The sequence below is a fragment of the Aspergillus fumigatus genome, chromosome 8 (genome assembly GCF_000002655.1).
Source record: "Aspergillus fumigatus Af293 chromosome 8, whole genome shotgun sequence".
NCBI classification, from domain to species: Eukaryota; Fungi; Ascomycota; class Eurotiomycetes; order Eurotiales; family Aspergillaceae; genus Aspergillus; species Aspergillus fumigatus.
The window spans coordinates 1,054,952-1,070,377 of record NC_007201.1 but is presented as its reverse complement, the minus strand read 5'-3'; the positions used below and the strand labels follow the sequence as shown (position 1 = coordinate 1,070,377).

The following is a 15,426-nucleotide window of genomic DNA, read 5'->3' as shown; positions in this document are numbered from 1 at the left end:
GTCTTCCGCGTCATTGGACGGGCTCGCCGACAGACAAGGGAAGAGATAGACTGATGTCTTTGAGTGGTCGATAAGTTCGTAACCAAGTTGGAGACAGCTGGGTTCCCCCGCACATCAGATATCTCTCAGCAACCATTCTCATTGGACGCCTCCACGGAGACAATATCTACTCATTTTCCAAGGACAGGATACACATTGCATTGGTTCTATGATCAGGTCGTTAGATATGGGTTTACCTACACGCCGCTGGATTATACTCATCTAGGAACAATCATATCTACTTTCCTACAGACAAGTACGCAGACAACCTGGTCGACACTACAGCCGCTTAAACTCCTGCCCTACCAGCTGCTCACTCTGCGTCCATAACGCTCGACCGTTTTCCTCACCGGCAGGGAAGTCAATCTTCGGCAGAGCGAGGATCTGGCAATTATCTAGATATGCGCCGGAGCGTTCTATTGCCAATGCAAATCTATCAGCACGATAGCCTCCGGTTGACACATTGCAACCATAGGAGAACCCCACTCACCACTGATGTCCGGGTCGAGAAGAGCTCTGAGAATCGTGGCAATCCCCTGGGACGCCGACTTTGGCGCTTGTTGAAGAAGCAGCGGTAGGTCTTCTCCCACTTGAAACCGGGCTGACTGTCAGAAAATCATCAAATGCAAGGAGTCATCTGGTTCGGTACGCACACTCTTTTTTCCTTTGGAGCCATGAAGCTACCTGCTCTGGCGAAGCAACGGTCTGAAGGCTTGGTTTGGTGTCTGAAGGATGTTCAGCTCGAGTTGAAGATGGAAAATGGCGGGGTTGCAAACTCACTTCCAGTATTGACCGAAAATGTGGCCATTGACCGTCCACAGCCAGTGATAGCCAGGCACTTGACCATCTGAACGTTGGCAAATATCGATAGAGCATATGCGTCCAGTGGATGATATTTCTTCCCATCCTGCAGAATGGGCAGATACCCTTGTGAGTACCTTCCTATCCTAACTCAAACCAGAGCAAACCACTTACTGCGAAATTGGGGTCATCCCAGGCCGGCGGCGGCGCTTCAGGCCGGATACTAGAGCAAACGATGACCACCCTTGAACCTGCCGGCATCAAGTGAACCACCAAATTGATCAGGAGGAAATTGCTGAGATAGTTGCACTGGAAGTGAGACTCGATTCCGTCCTCCGTCTTCATCCACGGTCCAGCCATTACCGTGGGAAACCCCACAAACCCATCGATGGGAACCTCAAGCTTCCTAATCGCTTCCGCCGCCTCGCGCACAGAGGCCAACCGGCCGAAATCCACCGATATGAATATCAGCTTCGCCTTGGGATGTTTGTGGTTGATATCGTCAATCATCGCTTGCGCTTCGGCCTGCGACTTGCCCATCAGGATAATGGCGGCTGCATCGCCGCTTGCCAGGGCCTCGGCGGTTGCTGCTGACAGTCCTGTCCCACTGACTCCGGTCAAGAGGACTTTTTATGGAACATGATTTAGCTTAAGATTGCAGTCTTTGAAATGGCAGACGTCTTGGCCTACATGTTCGTTTCTTGATGCTCAGGGGAAAGGCATTGACCACATCGGCACCTTTGGTCTCTGATCCCCATTCGATGGCCATGTTTGCAACTGTTGATCAAGAGCTTATTGGGTTTGTACAGCTTGGCAGCATTAAGAAGCTCCTGTCGCAGGGCCGTTTGATAGAACGAGCTTTTTGTTTGCGTCATTGTGAGTTGGCCCACATTACGTATGAAAGACGTCCTGAGCATTGGAGACATCTATTCCGTCTGGTGGGCTGTTACTCAGGTCAAGAAGTCTGGCGGACCAATCACCAGTGTATCAGGAAGCAGAGTCGCTATCGCGGCAGAATGAAGAAGGGAAGTCTTAGTCGAAGGTGTGTCATCGACCGAATTCCCGTGTAGTCACAGATAGAGAACGGTACAATCGAGATACAAATGAAAAGAGATGGTGGACTTCAAGGAGATATCCTGGGAATATGTTGAGCACTCGGCTCATACTTTACAAATCTGATTCAAAGGCCGCACAGCCCGCACATAATGGCCCCATTAAGACAAGGCGTTGGACGCAAGGACGCGAAAAGGAAGACAGGTGGCGGTCACTCAAATAGGAAAAGGAAATTTCACTCCTGATAGAATAACCCCGTTTAGGCTGACCCTGAAGCGATGACATCGTCATCGGAAAGGTCCTTGATCACATCCTTTATGATCTGAATGAGCTCATCGATGTCGGGACGGTCAGCAGGCTCAACCTGTAGACACTTCCGGACAACCTCTTTCACTGGCTCGCTAATGGTTGCAGTGTTGTCTTTACCCGCATCCTCAGCTCCAGCTCGGCCTTTACCCTTGGTGGCCCCGGGCTTCTCGTCCGGAAACCGCCAGTCCCCCCCCAATACACACATACTGAGGCTACCGCCGGTCTCCTCGCTTCGGGCCTCAAAGGGGCTTTTCCCTACAAGGCAGGCGTACAATGTGCATCCCAAGGACCAGATATCGACCTTGGTATCAATGATTGACCCGGTCTTGACGTCAAATAGCTCAGGCGCCCGGTACGGCATGGTACTGTGCTCTGCAGCAGTATCTTGGACGGCCAGAGCTAGTGAACGGGAGGTGATAGCAATGGGACTGGGCGCTAGGGAGCCGAGATCCATGAGGATCGGAGTCTGACCGTCATCGTCGATCATGATATTACCTGTCACAAGTCAGTCTCCCAGCGCATAAAATTGCAGACGCACCAGCTCACCAGGTTTGATGTCCCTATGCGCATAAGGGCGAAGGTCTCCCTCCTGAACTCCCTCCTGGCTTATAGTAACCTCGTCATCCATCAACGGCTCGTTTTCTGAATCTTCTTCGTCTACTCTCTGGCTTGCTCGACGCTTCGGCTTGCCCATTTGCATTGACAATTGTGCATCTGCCGCCTCGCCCTCGCGTCTGACCGCTTTGGCTCTGCGCGTAGACCCAGCGCCACTCTTTACCCGATACTGGTGCATGGCTTTTAGCGCGTTGGCGACACCGAGCATAAGCACCATTAGCCTCTTTTCGGGAAACCGAGTATGATTCACGAGATTTGCATTGATTGCATCTTGAAGATTCCCGCGTTGGTAGTAGGGGAGCAGGATGTAGACGGTTTTCGATCCTGGTTCGCCGCCATCGGAACGAAACTTTGAGCCCGAGTCCGTAGATACGCAATGGTCTATCGAATGGATGATGTTCGGTTGTGATGTGAATAGGCTGTAGGCTTCGACCTCTTTCAAAGCTTGTGATACAGATTCTTGGCCGAATGGACACCGGATTTTCTTCAAGGCGAAGAGCTCCGATGTCGCCTTATCTTGGACAAGGTAAACGTAGGAAAATCCACCCTAGTAGAGTCAGCAATGTCAGTTGAGGAGGAATAACAAAGAATAACATGGTCTGGAGACCCGACTGACTTACTTCACCAAGAAGCCGTAATAATTTGAAGCTACGATTGTTGATTTTCAACTGCGGCGTGCTCGGAAAGCAGCACATGCAATCTGTAAAGTTGTAGAGCAGATCAAAGAAATACTGAGCCATCTTGCGCGCCGAACCAGGGAAGCTGTCGCGACCGACTCTATATCATATGAAATTATGATCTTTCCGTGATCCCCCCCCAACTCATCAATCTTCAGTTGTCGCACAAGTGCCTCCTACGGAATCGTCGACGTGCGTGGTTCCACTGTCTCACTGTGCAGCAATCACGTACTTCGTGCCAGTGAATGGAAGTCGGGAAGCGAGATTGGATAATGATCAAAGACAAGTGGCCTCGAGGCTGGAAACGGAGCAAGGATAAGGAACGCGAGGAGAGAATCGTGGGAGATGAAGGTGCCAGGTGGACGAACCGGAGAGGTGTTTATCAGGAGAACTGCAAGGTAGTTAATTGTTAGCGTCGGGGATGGTCACTGCTGTCAGAGTAGTGTCTCCGATGTCTTAGTTGAGCATGTGTCGCAGTAAGGTTGGAATGGAGAGGTGGTGAAATGTCTTATGGACAATAGGATATCTTCAGAGACTAAAGGGCAACATTTTGCCTTACAGCCGTGGAGTTAGTTGGATTGATTACGCATGGGCACTGTGGAGCAGCACATAGTAAGAATACTACGAGTTCGGAGTACCCAGTAGATAAACCCATGGTTCGTGTCTTCGTTGTTTGTTATCATCATTATTGGACATCATAACGGCTATTTTAGTATTCCGTAGAAGTTGTTGATACATAACAAGGGAAGCATCATGATCAGATTATCAGTGCAGTTGTCAGTGATCGATGTCTCGACATCAATCCTCTCCTAACTATCTCTAAAACACCATTCGTCATTCCCTTTTTGCCAATTAGCTCCCGTTCTTTTCATTCTTCTTCTTCGGGCTTCTTCTCTGCCCAACTGGGAAAATAATAAGGAACTCCTCCGTCAGGCCCCTTAAAACTGTTAACAGTCCATTGTTGGCTGACAGGAGAGCCATGAAAACTTATCTGCTCCTATCAAATTTCAATCAATGATCAGTCAATGATCTAAAGTGCAGGAGCTCCACTCGTGTCTGTTCTGCCCTTGCACCGCATCATCCCTTTAATGCCGCTCTTTTCCTTTTCCCCTCCTGACTTGTGTTCCTTCTGGATTTCTGGACCCCTTCAGTTTTCCGCTCTGGTCGCGTTCGTCAATTCGAGCACTTTGAGGCCGCTCTCTCTCAAATCTCGAACTCCATCGCCATGGCGCCTCTCGACGATATCCAGGTTGGCGACGTTGTGAACGTTCCCGGGGGCATGTATGGGACGGTCCGCTACCTGGGCAGCGTTGCCGGAAAACAAGGCAGGTTCGCTGGGATCGAACTGGCTCCGGAGCACGCCAAGAGAGGCAAGAACAATGGAGATGTGGAAGGAAGAAAGTATTTCAAGACCACTGTCCCTGGTTCCGGCATCTTTGTTCCCATGAACAACAATCGCTATGTCACGAAGCGATCCTCCACATCCGCCCCTACTGTGACCACCGCCCCTCCGACGCCTTCGCGACCGATCAATTTCAGCAAATCTGTCGGTCCCAGTCCTGCAGTACCTCGTCCACGAGTAAGACGACCCTCTTTACCTCGCCCTGAGTCGCCGCGTGGTCCGCCTCCCTCCAAGCTTAGCCTTGCCGGTCTTCGTACTCCATCCACCGCTTCTCGAGCAGGGCCGAGTCCCAATGGCTATCCTCGAAGTCCGGTTAAAGCTCCGTCTCGCGCATCCGATAGGACTCCCTCCCGCATGAGCATGGACGATGACTTGTCCTCAGTCAGGACTTCCGACTTCCATCGCAGCTCGATGGCGTCGGAGGTGCAGGAATTGAAAGATCAGATCAAGAGCCTGGAAAAGCAACTACTGGATCGCGATAAGCAACTAGAGGAACAGGCAAATACACTTGCAGAATTCCAAAGGACAATTGAGGACCTAGAAGGCTCGGATGCTCTGTCCATCAGGGCCCAGCTGCGGGAGAAGAATGAGAGGATTGCTCAGTTGACAGCAGAATTCGATCTACATCGAGCCGACTTCAGAAGCACCCTTGATACGCTAGAGATAGCCGCGTCCGAGACCGAGCGGGTCTACGAGCAGCGCCTGGACGAACTCATGCAGCAGAATAAAGAGCTACAAGACCGAGGGGAGGATGTCGAGGCCGTTGCCAGGCAGCTGAAGCAGTTGGAAGAGCTGGTTTCGGAGCTAGAAGAGGGCCTGGAAGACGCAAGACGTGGCGAGGCGGAAGCGCGGGCTGAGGTCGAGTTTCTACGAGGAGAGGTGGAAAGAACAAAGCTTGAGCTGAAAAAAGAGCGCGAACATTCCAGCGCCATGTTGAGGGAAGCCCATTCAGGCGGAGACGGAGGCCGGCAGTACTCGAAGGAACTAGACCAGAAAGACGACGAGATCCGCGGCCTCAAAGCCATCATCCATTCATTGAGCAGGGGCGACCCGAACTTCCCTGGCCTTCAGAATGGGCTTGCAAGTTCTCGACAGGACCATGATTCCGAACACATCGCTCGTCTGGAACAGCGTATTCAGGAATTTGAGCATGCAACCGAGAGCAAGAACTATCGCATTGAGGAGCTTGAGCGCGAGTTACAGCAGTTGCGGCTTAGCAACGAAAGCCGTACTCGCAGCTCCACGATCAGCGCTCCAGCGCCTCCCCATAAACCATCGAACTCTGCTGGATATGTCGGGACCGCGAACACTATCAACCATGCTCATCGACTGTCTGACCGCACAGTGGTCCCTAATGACTGGCAAGAGCAACCTCATGGTGAAAATCAGTATCAGCCGTTTGGCTCGCACCACCGAGGAGCTTCGAACTCCTCGCGCCACCGTTTGGAGACCATGCATGAGTCCGATGGCCGCTCTGATGATGGCAATTCCTTGTGGTGTGAGATTTGCGAAACCGGCGGTCACGATATTCTGAGCTGCACGAACATCCTTGGTGCCGAAACCAAGAACGAGCATGTACGCCCCGTTGAGCAGTCACACCACGAGGCTTCTGTGGACAGCAAGTCGACCCCCGGGACTTCCATCGCCGGAGAATCCTCTCCGTTAAAGGACGAGGTTAGCGCCACCCCTCAAAAGACAGGACGAGACGCCGTCCTGGAGGGGCTGAAGGGTATCAGTGGAGGTCTCACCGCTTCTATGGCTCCTGTTGCAGGGAAGGCTAGTGGAGTGATTGATGAAACGAAGTGGTGTGCCCTCTGTGAGAGGGACGGTCATGAAAGCATTGATTGCCCTTTTGATGAGTGAGCAGCGGCCGTTGCGTCGGGATGCTGCCGATGGTGGCTCATGTTGGACGATCACCTATCTCTCCTGTCCTTGATGTCTGAGCGGGTTTCTCCTTTCGGCGCATTGCCAAAACCTATTAATACTTCTGCATACTTTCTATTCTGGCAACGCCATGTGCCTGTTGCCCTAGACTGCGGTTTTCGCACTTTTTATAATCTCCTTTTTGGGGGCTCGCTGTCATGACCCTGTGAAGCCCAGCCTTGCCATTAAAGATTCAGCCTCAAGACGAGACCTTATTCAACGCTTGTGTTAGTACCTTCATGGCTCTTTGAGCCCTCACTCTTTCTGACTCGCCTGTTGCCAGCTCTTTCCTCTCATTTCACCCTCTTTTGTATTCTTACTGTACTTCCTTTCGGGCTCAATAGACCCTGTTCTTACAAACACTTCTCGCAGGATCGCAGAAACTCGGCCCATCTTTTATTCCCGCTATGCTTCAGCCAGTATTACATGATGCGCCCAAGCGAGTTGCAGTTTCCAGCTACTCCTCTACTCACAGCGCATTTGGGCCAACGACCTGTGTCTACCTCATCTACCTCATCAAATCAATGTACAAATTGGAGATTGTCAGAATACAACACTTGAACAACCACATATAGTACATTACTTACTCATTATTCGGTTGCCCCGGGGTCTTGTCTTCGTCCCGCTTACATGTTAGAAAGTAGAAGCCCAATCACTCCAGAAACCTAGGCGGCTGTACAACCTCGCCTTCCTGATATCTCGTTTCAGCAATGGTCCCACATGCCTTGCAAGTCCGCTTCTCCTGATCAGCAGCAAATTCCTCCACCACCTCCTTCACCTGTGTCCCCAAATCCGTACACACAAACCGCTTCTCCCAGACAACCTCCCCGCACTTCTTGCAGAACCACAGCATCGTATCAACCGCATCTTTGGGCCGAGGCTGTTCCATCACCACACCAACAGTGTCCTTGAACCGGACAGGGCAGTGCGGGGTGTTGGCGGGCAGGAGGAAGATCGATCCTTCATGGATGGGGATATCCTGGAAGACAGGAGGAGAGACTGACGTATCAACTGTCTTTAGAAGCATAGAGCCTCGATACTGATAGAAGAATTCTGGGGTCGTGTTGATATGATAGTCCGTGCGGGCATTTGGTCCCCCAACGATCATGACCGTGTATCCGGCTGTCGCGGGGGAGGAGGGGTGATAGACGCAGTAATTATTCACCGGTGGCTGAAGGAGATGCGAGTTTTCTTCGAGCCTGTAGCCTGGTCATTATCTGGATTGTAAGTGCTCTCATGGTTTCGTATCGGGAGATGGCCCTTCGGAAGTGGGGGAGGGGTAGGCGGTTTGGAAGGGACTTGTGGTAGGAAATACCATTTCGGGATATTCAGAGCTGGGGGCAGCATTGTCGCGAGCTTTTTTTTCTTCCTTCAGAGGCCTTTCTGATGCCAGTCAGACTTTTAATCGACAACCTGTGAGATCTGATTCTTACAGTCATATACCTGATTGAATATCAAGCAACTACCGAAGTCAATGCATCATCCGATCAGGCGGAGATAGCCGGAGATAGATAAGCAGCGCACCCGGAAAGGAAGATCGTCTCCCCGAGAGATTTTCACTTTTTATCAAAATTATCCACACTTCTTGGGACTGAGAGAATCAGCTTCTGATATCGACGACAGGATATCGGAAGATCTCCAATCCAGCAATCATGGCGACAACATCTCAGCCTCCCCTTCGGTTTACCGGCCACAAGAATTTCGTAAACCGATTGGTCTTTTCAACCTTGACCGGTCGCGCAGTCCATATCTCCCAAATCCGTCCTTCGTCTCCCACGAATCCCGGTCTTGCTCCCCACGAAATCTCGTTTCTGCGTCTCTTGGAAGCTGTCACAAATGGCTCTCAGATAGAAATTTCATACACGGGAACCATCGTTGTTTACAAGCCTGGTCTGATCACTGGAGGCATTGCAGGCAACGGGGTCACCACCGGAGGTGTTATTCGGCATGAGCTCCCGGCAGGATGCACTCGAGGCGTCAGCTACTTCTTAATACCTCTTTGTCTCCTCGCGCCATTCTCTAAGGCGCCGATCAAGGTCCTCTTCACTGGTCCTGGCGTTATTACATCCGCCACACCCACTGGGGACATGTCCGTGGACAGCGTCCGCACTGCAATCCTTCCGCTTTACAACCAGTTCGGTATCTTCAACAACATCGAACTTCGTGTTCTCCGCCGGTCTAACCCCGGACCGAACGGCAGGGGAGGCGGTGGAGAGGTTCAGTTAGTTTTCGGTCACCAAGTACGCCTTCCGAAAACACTGCACTTGATGAACCCGGGCAGAGTCAAGAAGGTTCGTGGCGTGGCGTACTCGGTGGGTGTTTCAGCCTCCAACAATGCCAGGATGATTGATGTAGCTCGTGGCATTCTCAATCCTCTCGTTCCCGACACCTACATTTTCTCCGATGTGTCGTCTGCGCCGCTGGTCCCTGACAGGAACAACCCATCCGCAAAGAAGAAGATCGGTCTTGGATTCGGTTTGTCCCTGGTCGCGGAGTCTTCGACTGGCTGCTTGTACTCCGCTGACGTCGCCTCGCCACCTGCGGGTGGGCAGGCACCGGAGGATATTGGAAAGCAATGTGCCTACCAGCTTCTGGAAACTATCTCAAAAGGCGGATGCGTTGCCCCGGCTGCAGCTTCCACCATGCTGGGCTTGATGACTATGGGGTCGGAGGACGTTGGTCGACTTCAATTTGGACGGGAAGTGATTGCCGATGAGAGCATCATCCAGCTGGCTAGAGATTTGGCCAAGTTTGGTGCCCCCGGTTGGGGTCTACGAGATGCCACTGGTGAGAACGAGCAAGGGGACGTTATCGTGAGCGTGGTTGGACGAGGTATCGGTAACGTTGGTCGGAAGGTTGCTTGATCACGGCAACAACATGACTTGGTGGCATATGACTATCTGCTGCATATGCTCGGTCATGCAGTTATCAACACGGGGCTCACCCACCATTTGGAGGCTTCTCTGCACCTCCGAACCAGTATACCAGTTCCGCGCACACATGATACTTTTGTTCCAATCATTCCCCGGTAACAAGCCACCGGATCTGCTTGGGAGATGCTCTACCCAGGTGTGCATCAAAGTTGAGTGAACTGCCCCGAGTGTAACGAAAACGTCATCGCTCGCCTGGTTCTGTCATGTGTGGTTGGCATACAGTACGAGGTTAGTTGTACTTCGGACAACTAAGGTCTTTAGCAGGACGATCAATATTTTGAGGTGTTTGGCGAGGGTAACAAAAGTTTTGAAGGGTTGTTCAACTTTTGCGTCGCACTATACCCATGTTTCGGCTACCCAAGTTGTTCCTGGACACTTGGCCAGGGCAAATTGAGATGGAATTCAACGAAGAGGCGTTTCTGGTGTTCCGGGAAACCGTGATAATAGCGCACTTATGCTTGTATATAGATCCATAGAACTATCATGCATGCAGATCCTGCACATCTTACCATTCGATATCACCGACCAAAGCCTTATCACGTTTGTATCTGAATTCTCCATTTTACTGTTCCTCGCTTCTGTTAGAATACGTATGGCGATGCGGAAGCGTCTCCTGCTCCAGAGACGCAAGCAATACTCTCACTACTGGACGTCGGCCTGAACGAAGCTCGAGATTCTTGAAGCTGGAGGGGTATGGAAGAACTCACTATGTCCTGGGCCTCTCTGTCAAAGCAGGACCGGATGATCAACGACTCATGATGACCGTGTTCTGCGCACCTTGTCGCTCTGACATGTCTTTTTTCGTCACAATCTTAGGCAACAATACCTATGCTGGACCAGTTCCCAGCGCAGTGATCTTTCAGGCTGGGCAACATGATGCTACCTAATCAGTACCGCAGTTGGATCGTGCCTTCCTTATCTGCAGCGGTTCCCTGAGGGTCATAGTCCGCCACCAGTGCAGCACAAAAAGGCAGCTGCTTCCCTTTCCTCCTCTCTCCTTTCTTTCCTCCCCTTCCACTTGCCCCTGCCCGTGACAGCCTACCTTCTTCTTTTCCTCTCCTGCGCTGTTCTTCCCATTCATGTTTCTCAGCATGAACCACGCTTTCTCTGCCCTCTCGAGATGCTCATCTTCGCCGGCTTCACATCCTTCCTCCTACCTATCTCCCATGTCTCTCTATAGTGGCCCCTGTAAGTTACCTTGCTGCAGGTTTCCAACTTCCTCGTTTCAACCAGAAGCTGGTCATTTCAAACTGCGCGTCATGAAGGCTTGACAGCGCAGGCCGTATATCTCCCTCCCTCCCCGTCCCCTTTCCTCTGAGCAGTGTCCCTGGCACCGTGGGCTGATCCAGTAACTGACAGAGCTTGTATGTAAATTTGCATGTCTCTGCTGTTTCTTTGAACTATAAATTTCACAGGCTGGCTAGAAGTATCTTCGCTTCACTGCATCATTTAATATGTGGGCCAGCCTTATTGTTCGTGGGGTGTGTTTGCTAATTGTCTCAGAGGTTCCTGGCACACCCTCAGCTTTTTGAGATTGCAAGTGTAAGCCCAAAGCTGAAAGATTGCCTTGGGAATGTGCTCGTACTGACTAGAGGCTGTGAGAATTAATGGAAAGTTTGGAGTGGTTCCAATGCAACGTGCTGAGCCTACAGGACTCTTAAGGCCTAGAAGGCATCATTACCAGCAAGCCGCCGTGGGGATGTATTTGGACTGTGGATGTACGGTAAGGGGCTTTTGCCAGCATTGTGTATATATGAACAAATTAGCTTGTGATATGATTGCACTGATATATACATCTAGGCATCTTCAAGTAGTAGCAGGCTCTAGCGAGAAACCGAATAACATGAATTCATGCATATATACTCTAAAAAGGGCTTGCGTACACTAAACATGAATGTGCTGGCATTTGCGCTGAACAGAAAATGGACTCTGAGAGAATGAGACTGACTCGTGGACCCCAACGCCTTTTGGAATGCAGTATACGCCGATCAAAGCGTTGAAGGCAAAATTCACCGAACATGAAGAAAGAAAAAGAAAGGCAGAGGCGAGGTAAATGGAGGAGTTCCTTTCGAACAGGACGGTAGACACAACGCGAAAAAGTATGTCAAAGAAAGAAATTTTGAGAGACGGCAGCAGTTGAAGGTCATTGACAGAGTGATTGTGTGAGGGTGGCATTTAATCTAGCACATCCTCGTCTTTGCCCGGGTACATGATGTCTTGCCTGATGACAGCACGAATGTGGTAGACGAAAACGAAGACCCACATGCAGACAACACCGACCGACATGGCCGAGCCGACGCCCAAGACGCCAGGGCTCCCCAATGCCCTCCCCAGGGTAATAGTGGCCAGCGTGAACCCAGTGTTGGGGAAGACCATGGCCCACCAGCTAAGGTGGAACGCAGTGGGCCGGCACCGGACGACAGCAACAAAGGCAATGAAGAAGAACCAGAGACTCAGGGCCCACAGGAACACGCCGACGATAATAGCCATCAGCTCGAGGATCCGGGCGTCCTCGACGTGTGCGTCTTTGATTATCTTGAATTCGTCGGGCAGGCCCTTGGCCATCCCTACTAGCGCCAACGCGGTGAAAGACGGAGGCCCCACGCAAATGAACATGGCTGGTCTGTGTTCGCGGCAGGGAAGCCCTGACTGCATGAGTCGGCCGATGTAGTGGGCGTACATTATGAAGCTGATTGAGAAGCCGAGGCCCTGGAAGGTAACGCCGGCAGTGATGATGGGGATCGCGGATCGCGCGGGCTGGGATTCGCTGATGACCGAGGCGATGGTTCCGCTGAGCATGATGGGGAAGGCTGGTAGGATCCATGATGGCATCATTGTCTGCAGGCCGTAGGAGTGGGCGGCAAAGAGGAATGAGTACTGGATCACAGCTGTGGCGAGGGTGCAACTACAGTAGACCCAGAAGAGGACTTCGAGTGCGATGAGGTACGACTCTAGGTCGTCGGAGCCGAAGTAACGATGCAAGCCAGTGATGATCGTTGCAATGGATAGCCAGAAGGTAGGGAAGAAGAGACCCTCGCGAGGGTGGCGCAAGCTGTCAAGGAAACCGCCATGCAAAACGAATCTCAGCACCATCAAAGAACAGACAAGAGCGAATAACAGAAGATTGAGGATATAAACGACCATCCCGATGCCCTTCATGCCATTGAAGGTATACGGCTGACTAGCAATCAGAAGAGCCAGTCCACCGGTACTCATCGTCAAGGTATACCACGCCCAGGTGAAGTGCCGTAGGCGCTCACGAAGGCTTAGTCGAGGAGATTTCTTCATTTCTTGTTCAAAAAAGCCAGAATCCGACTGTGATGATGTTGGTGGAACATGATCATGATCGTTGAACATCGTGGCTGCGAGGTGCTCGGCCCTGGTACGGGTATGGAAAGAGTATGAAATGCAAACAAGGAAATCTATGTCAAGCTTAGTGAATATGTGGTAGGACAAGAAACACAAGACAGGATCCTATCCGGATGAGAGAGTGTGTATAGATGATCTGTCAATGCTCTGACTCCATTACAGAAAACCCACAGACACCCCAAAGATGAATCTAGTGAAGAGCTCGAAGCAGAGATGGTAAAGATCAGCCTAAATGTACCTGAAAGAATGGATGCACAATGCAGGGCCTGCAAAAAGGAAACAAGAGAGAAAGATTTGGATCAGAGAATAAAATTGTCCGACTGAAACAACGAGATATCGCTGGAGCCATAGATACTTTATATCAGACGGCAGAGCCGCCATACACATGTGAAGGACCACCATAAAACATTCAGGGCTTCAGGCTGACAATCATTACCCTTCCATTTGATGTGGAAGGCTATCTGGGCCAAGAGTCCAAGAAAATAAGTATGCAGGGTGCATCAACAGTGGTTGGCTTAGCAGATATCGCGGAAGACATCCTATAAACGCATTGCTCTAGCTTGGATCAGTAGTACCCACCAGGAATCGGGGGGGTTAGGAAGGAAACTCAATCAGGAGCATATTTAGATAGGGCCATAGGGGACGTATCTGCAACTCACCTTCTTGCAAAGGAGAGAAGGTTCACAGTGGAGAGCCTAGACAAGGGGAGGGGGCAGGTAAAGCCTGATGCCTAGGGGGATGAGCCATGATCTTCACAAACAGTGGCGACTTACCGAGACTTCGCTCAGAGAATGTCTAATATGTGTGCCTGAAGGAAGAGGAGCAAGTAAGTTACACTCTATGCAGACCACAGATGCAAACGTTCTCGCCATGCAGATCCATATGACGCGTTTTTGGCGATAGCACAGGTGTCAGAGTGAAGACAATAGTGGCTTGTCACATCGACCAGAAAAGGAAAGATAAGGCATATTTCCTAGTTTGTCAGCATTCTGGCTTCTTTTGCTTCTTACGGTATCGGGTTCTCTTCTTTGGCCGGCTTCCCTGCTTTGTCTTCGAAAATGGTTTCCAAACTTGTCATGATCCGAATCTTGAGACTTTTCCAGTCTCGAGGCCTCGATCTCAAATTCGAAGCCAGGAATGAACCACGGGATGGAGAAAGCACCTCATCGGGTCGCCCGATTGCAGGCTTTCGGGCCGAAGCAGTTGAAATTTTACAAGTGGAAAGGGGCCGCTAAGTCCAGGAGAACTGTAGATCATGGATAGGGAAGGCAACAGCTTTGAAGCCGATTGAACGGCTCTGGGTTTTTGTGAATCCTGTGGAGCCTGATGGCCAGGGTCCGAGTAAACCATAGCGAAGGAAGGTTTGGGCAACATTCGAAGTACAACAGATTACTCCGTAAGTACAGAACTCAGCACCGAGAGAATCTCAACGTGCGCCAACGCCTTCAATTTGGTTTGCCGAGCAGCCCGGCCAAGAGGAGCAACAGAGGGATCGACGCCGCATCATCGACGGGAGACCCGCTGCCAAGCTCAGTGGTGGCTGTGGGAATGAAAGCAAGTTAGCGAGTGAGGCATAAGGAAAAGGGATGGAGACTGAAACCATTTATTTGAAGGGACTAGGTTTGCGTGTTGTATTGGCTTTTTCGACCTGCGACATCATGAGTGGATGATGGCATTTCCACACCACAATCCGATATCCATTTCTTGACCATGAAGAGATCATGGGTCCAAAAGAATGCAATCATCTGTGAACCCAGTGAAATCGAGAGATATGGATTTGGAAGAGGAGTCAATGGAGTCAATGGAGAATTTGGGCGAGAGCAGAGTCCAGTCTAGATTTCTCGTTGCTGGGAAGACCGCATCAATGCTTCTCTTGGCATTGGGAGAATCAACATCAGGGAGGTTACTGTGTACAACGTCAACAACCATTTCTAAGAATAACAACCACCACTGAAGTTCAGGAAGCTAGCTTTCTCTGTGAGATAGCGATGCCTGGCTTAACCAAGTTATTGTCCGGCCTTTCTCATTGCAAACACAGAGCCAAGAATGGCTGTGATGGCAGATCTAAATCATGATATGAAACCCAGCGCTGCAGTGCATGGCCAAATTCAAATCCTTAGGTGGGTCTCTGGTGAGTACAGAGTACGAATATCCCCCCTAGGAGTTATACAATTCTAATGCACAGTATCCATGATCTACAAAGTTGTTGACCCACTGCTTGGGTCTCTATTCCACCGTAACATCAGCATGATACATGGCAACTGCTACTACAGCGATTAAACAGATCAAAAGACTCACTGTTGCC

The 15,426-nt window shown here is 50.8% G+C and overlaps 6 protein-coding genes across 6 annotated transcripts; 2 read left to right on the top strand and 4 right to left on the bottom strand.

Moving 5' to 3' along the window:
- Positions 1–318: 318 nt before the first annotated feature.
- Positions 319–1,598, bottom strand: AFUA_8G04680 (putative oxidoreductase, short-chain dehydrogenase/reductase family; the record flags this gene model as incomplete). The annotated part of the gene is made up of 6 exons (XM_742181.2): positions 319–434; positions 530–644; positions 724–764; positions 820–946; positions 1,015–1,447; positions 1,531–1,598. The coding sequence occupies 6 exons, from the start codon at positions 1,596–1,598 to the stop codon at positions 319–321; spliced, it is 900 nt and encodes a 299-aa protein (XP_747274.2).
- A 554-nt stretch (positions 1,599–2,152) lies between these two features.
- Positions 2,153–3,557, bottom strand: AFUA_8G04670 (putative serine/threonine protein kinase ENV7; the record flags this gene model as incomplete). Its single annotated transcript, XM_742180.1, has 3 exons — positions 2,153–2,697; positions 2,749–3,364; positions 3,438–3,557. The coding sequence occupies 3 exons, from the start codon at positions 3,555–3,557 to the stop codon at positions 2,153–2,155; spliced, it is 1,281 nt and encodes a 426-aa protein (XP_747273.1).
- A 1,162-nt stretch (positions 3,558–4,719) lies between these two features.
- Positions 4,720–6,759, top strand: AFUA_8G04660 (CAP-Gly domain containing linker protein BIK1; the record flags this gene model as incomplete). Its single annotated transcript, XM_742179.1, has 1 exon — positions 4,720–6,759. One exon carries the CDS (start codon positions 4,720–4,722, stop codon positions 6,757–6,759), a length of 2,040 nt encoding a protein of 679 aa, XP_747272.1.
- Positions 6,760–7,471: 712 nt separating this feature from the next.
- On the bottom strand, positions 7,472–8,202 carry bna1 (3-hydroxyanthranilate 3,4-dioxygenase; the record flags this gene model as incomplete). The annotated part of the gene is made up of 2 exons (XM_742178.2): positions 8,135–8,202; positions 7,472–8,018 (listed from the first exon to the last, which is right to left on the bottom strand). Exons 1-2 carry the CDS (start codon positions 8,164–8,166, stop codon positions 7,472–7,474), a joined length of 579 nt encoding a protein of 192 aa, XP_747271.1. The 5' UTR covers positions 8,167–8,202.
- Positions 8,203–8,471: 269 nt separating this feature from the next.
- Positions 8,472–9,683, top strand: AFUA_8G04640 (RNA 3'-terminal phosphate cyclase-like protein; the record flags this gene model as incomplete). Its single annotated transcript, XM_742177.1, has 1 exon — positions 8,472–9,683. The coding sequence occupies one exon, from the start codon at positions 8,472–8,474 to the stop codon at positions 9,681–9,683; it is 1,212 nt and encodes a 403-aa protein (XP_747270.1).
- A 1,772-nt stretch (positions 9,684–11,455) lies between these two features.
- Positions 11,456–15,224, bottom strand: AFUA_8G04630 (tellurite-resistance/dicarboxylate transporter family protein). Its single transcript, XM_077805309.1, has 2 exons — positions 14,722–15,224; positions 11,456–14,661 (listed from the first exon to the last, which is right to left on the bottom strand). The coding sequence occupies exon 2, from the start codon at positions 13,107–13,109 to the stop codon at positions 11,928–11,930; it is 1,182 nt and encodes a 393-aa protein (XP_077659888.1). The 5' UTR covers positions 13,110–14,661; positions 14,722–15,224; the 3' UTR covers positions 11,456–11,927.
- Positions 15,225–15,426: the final 202 nt, after the last annotated feature.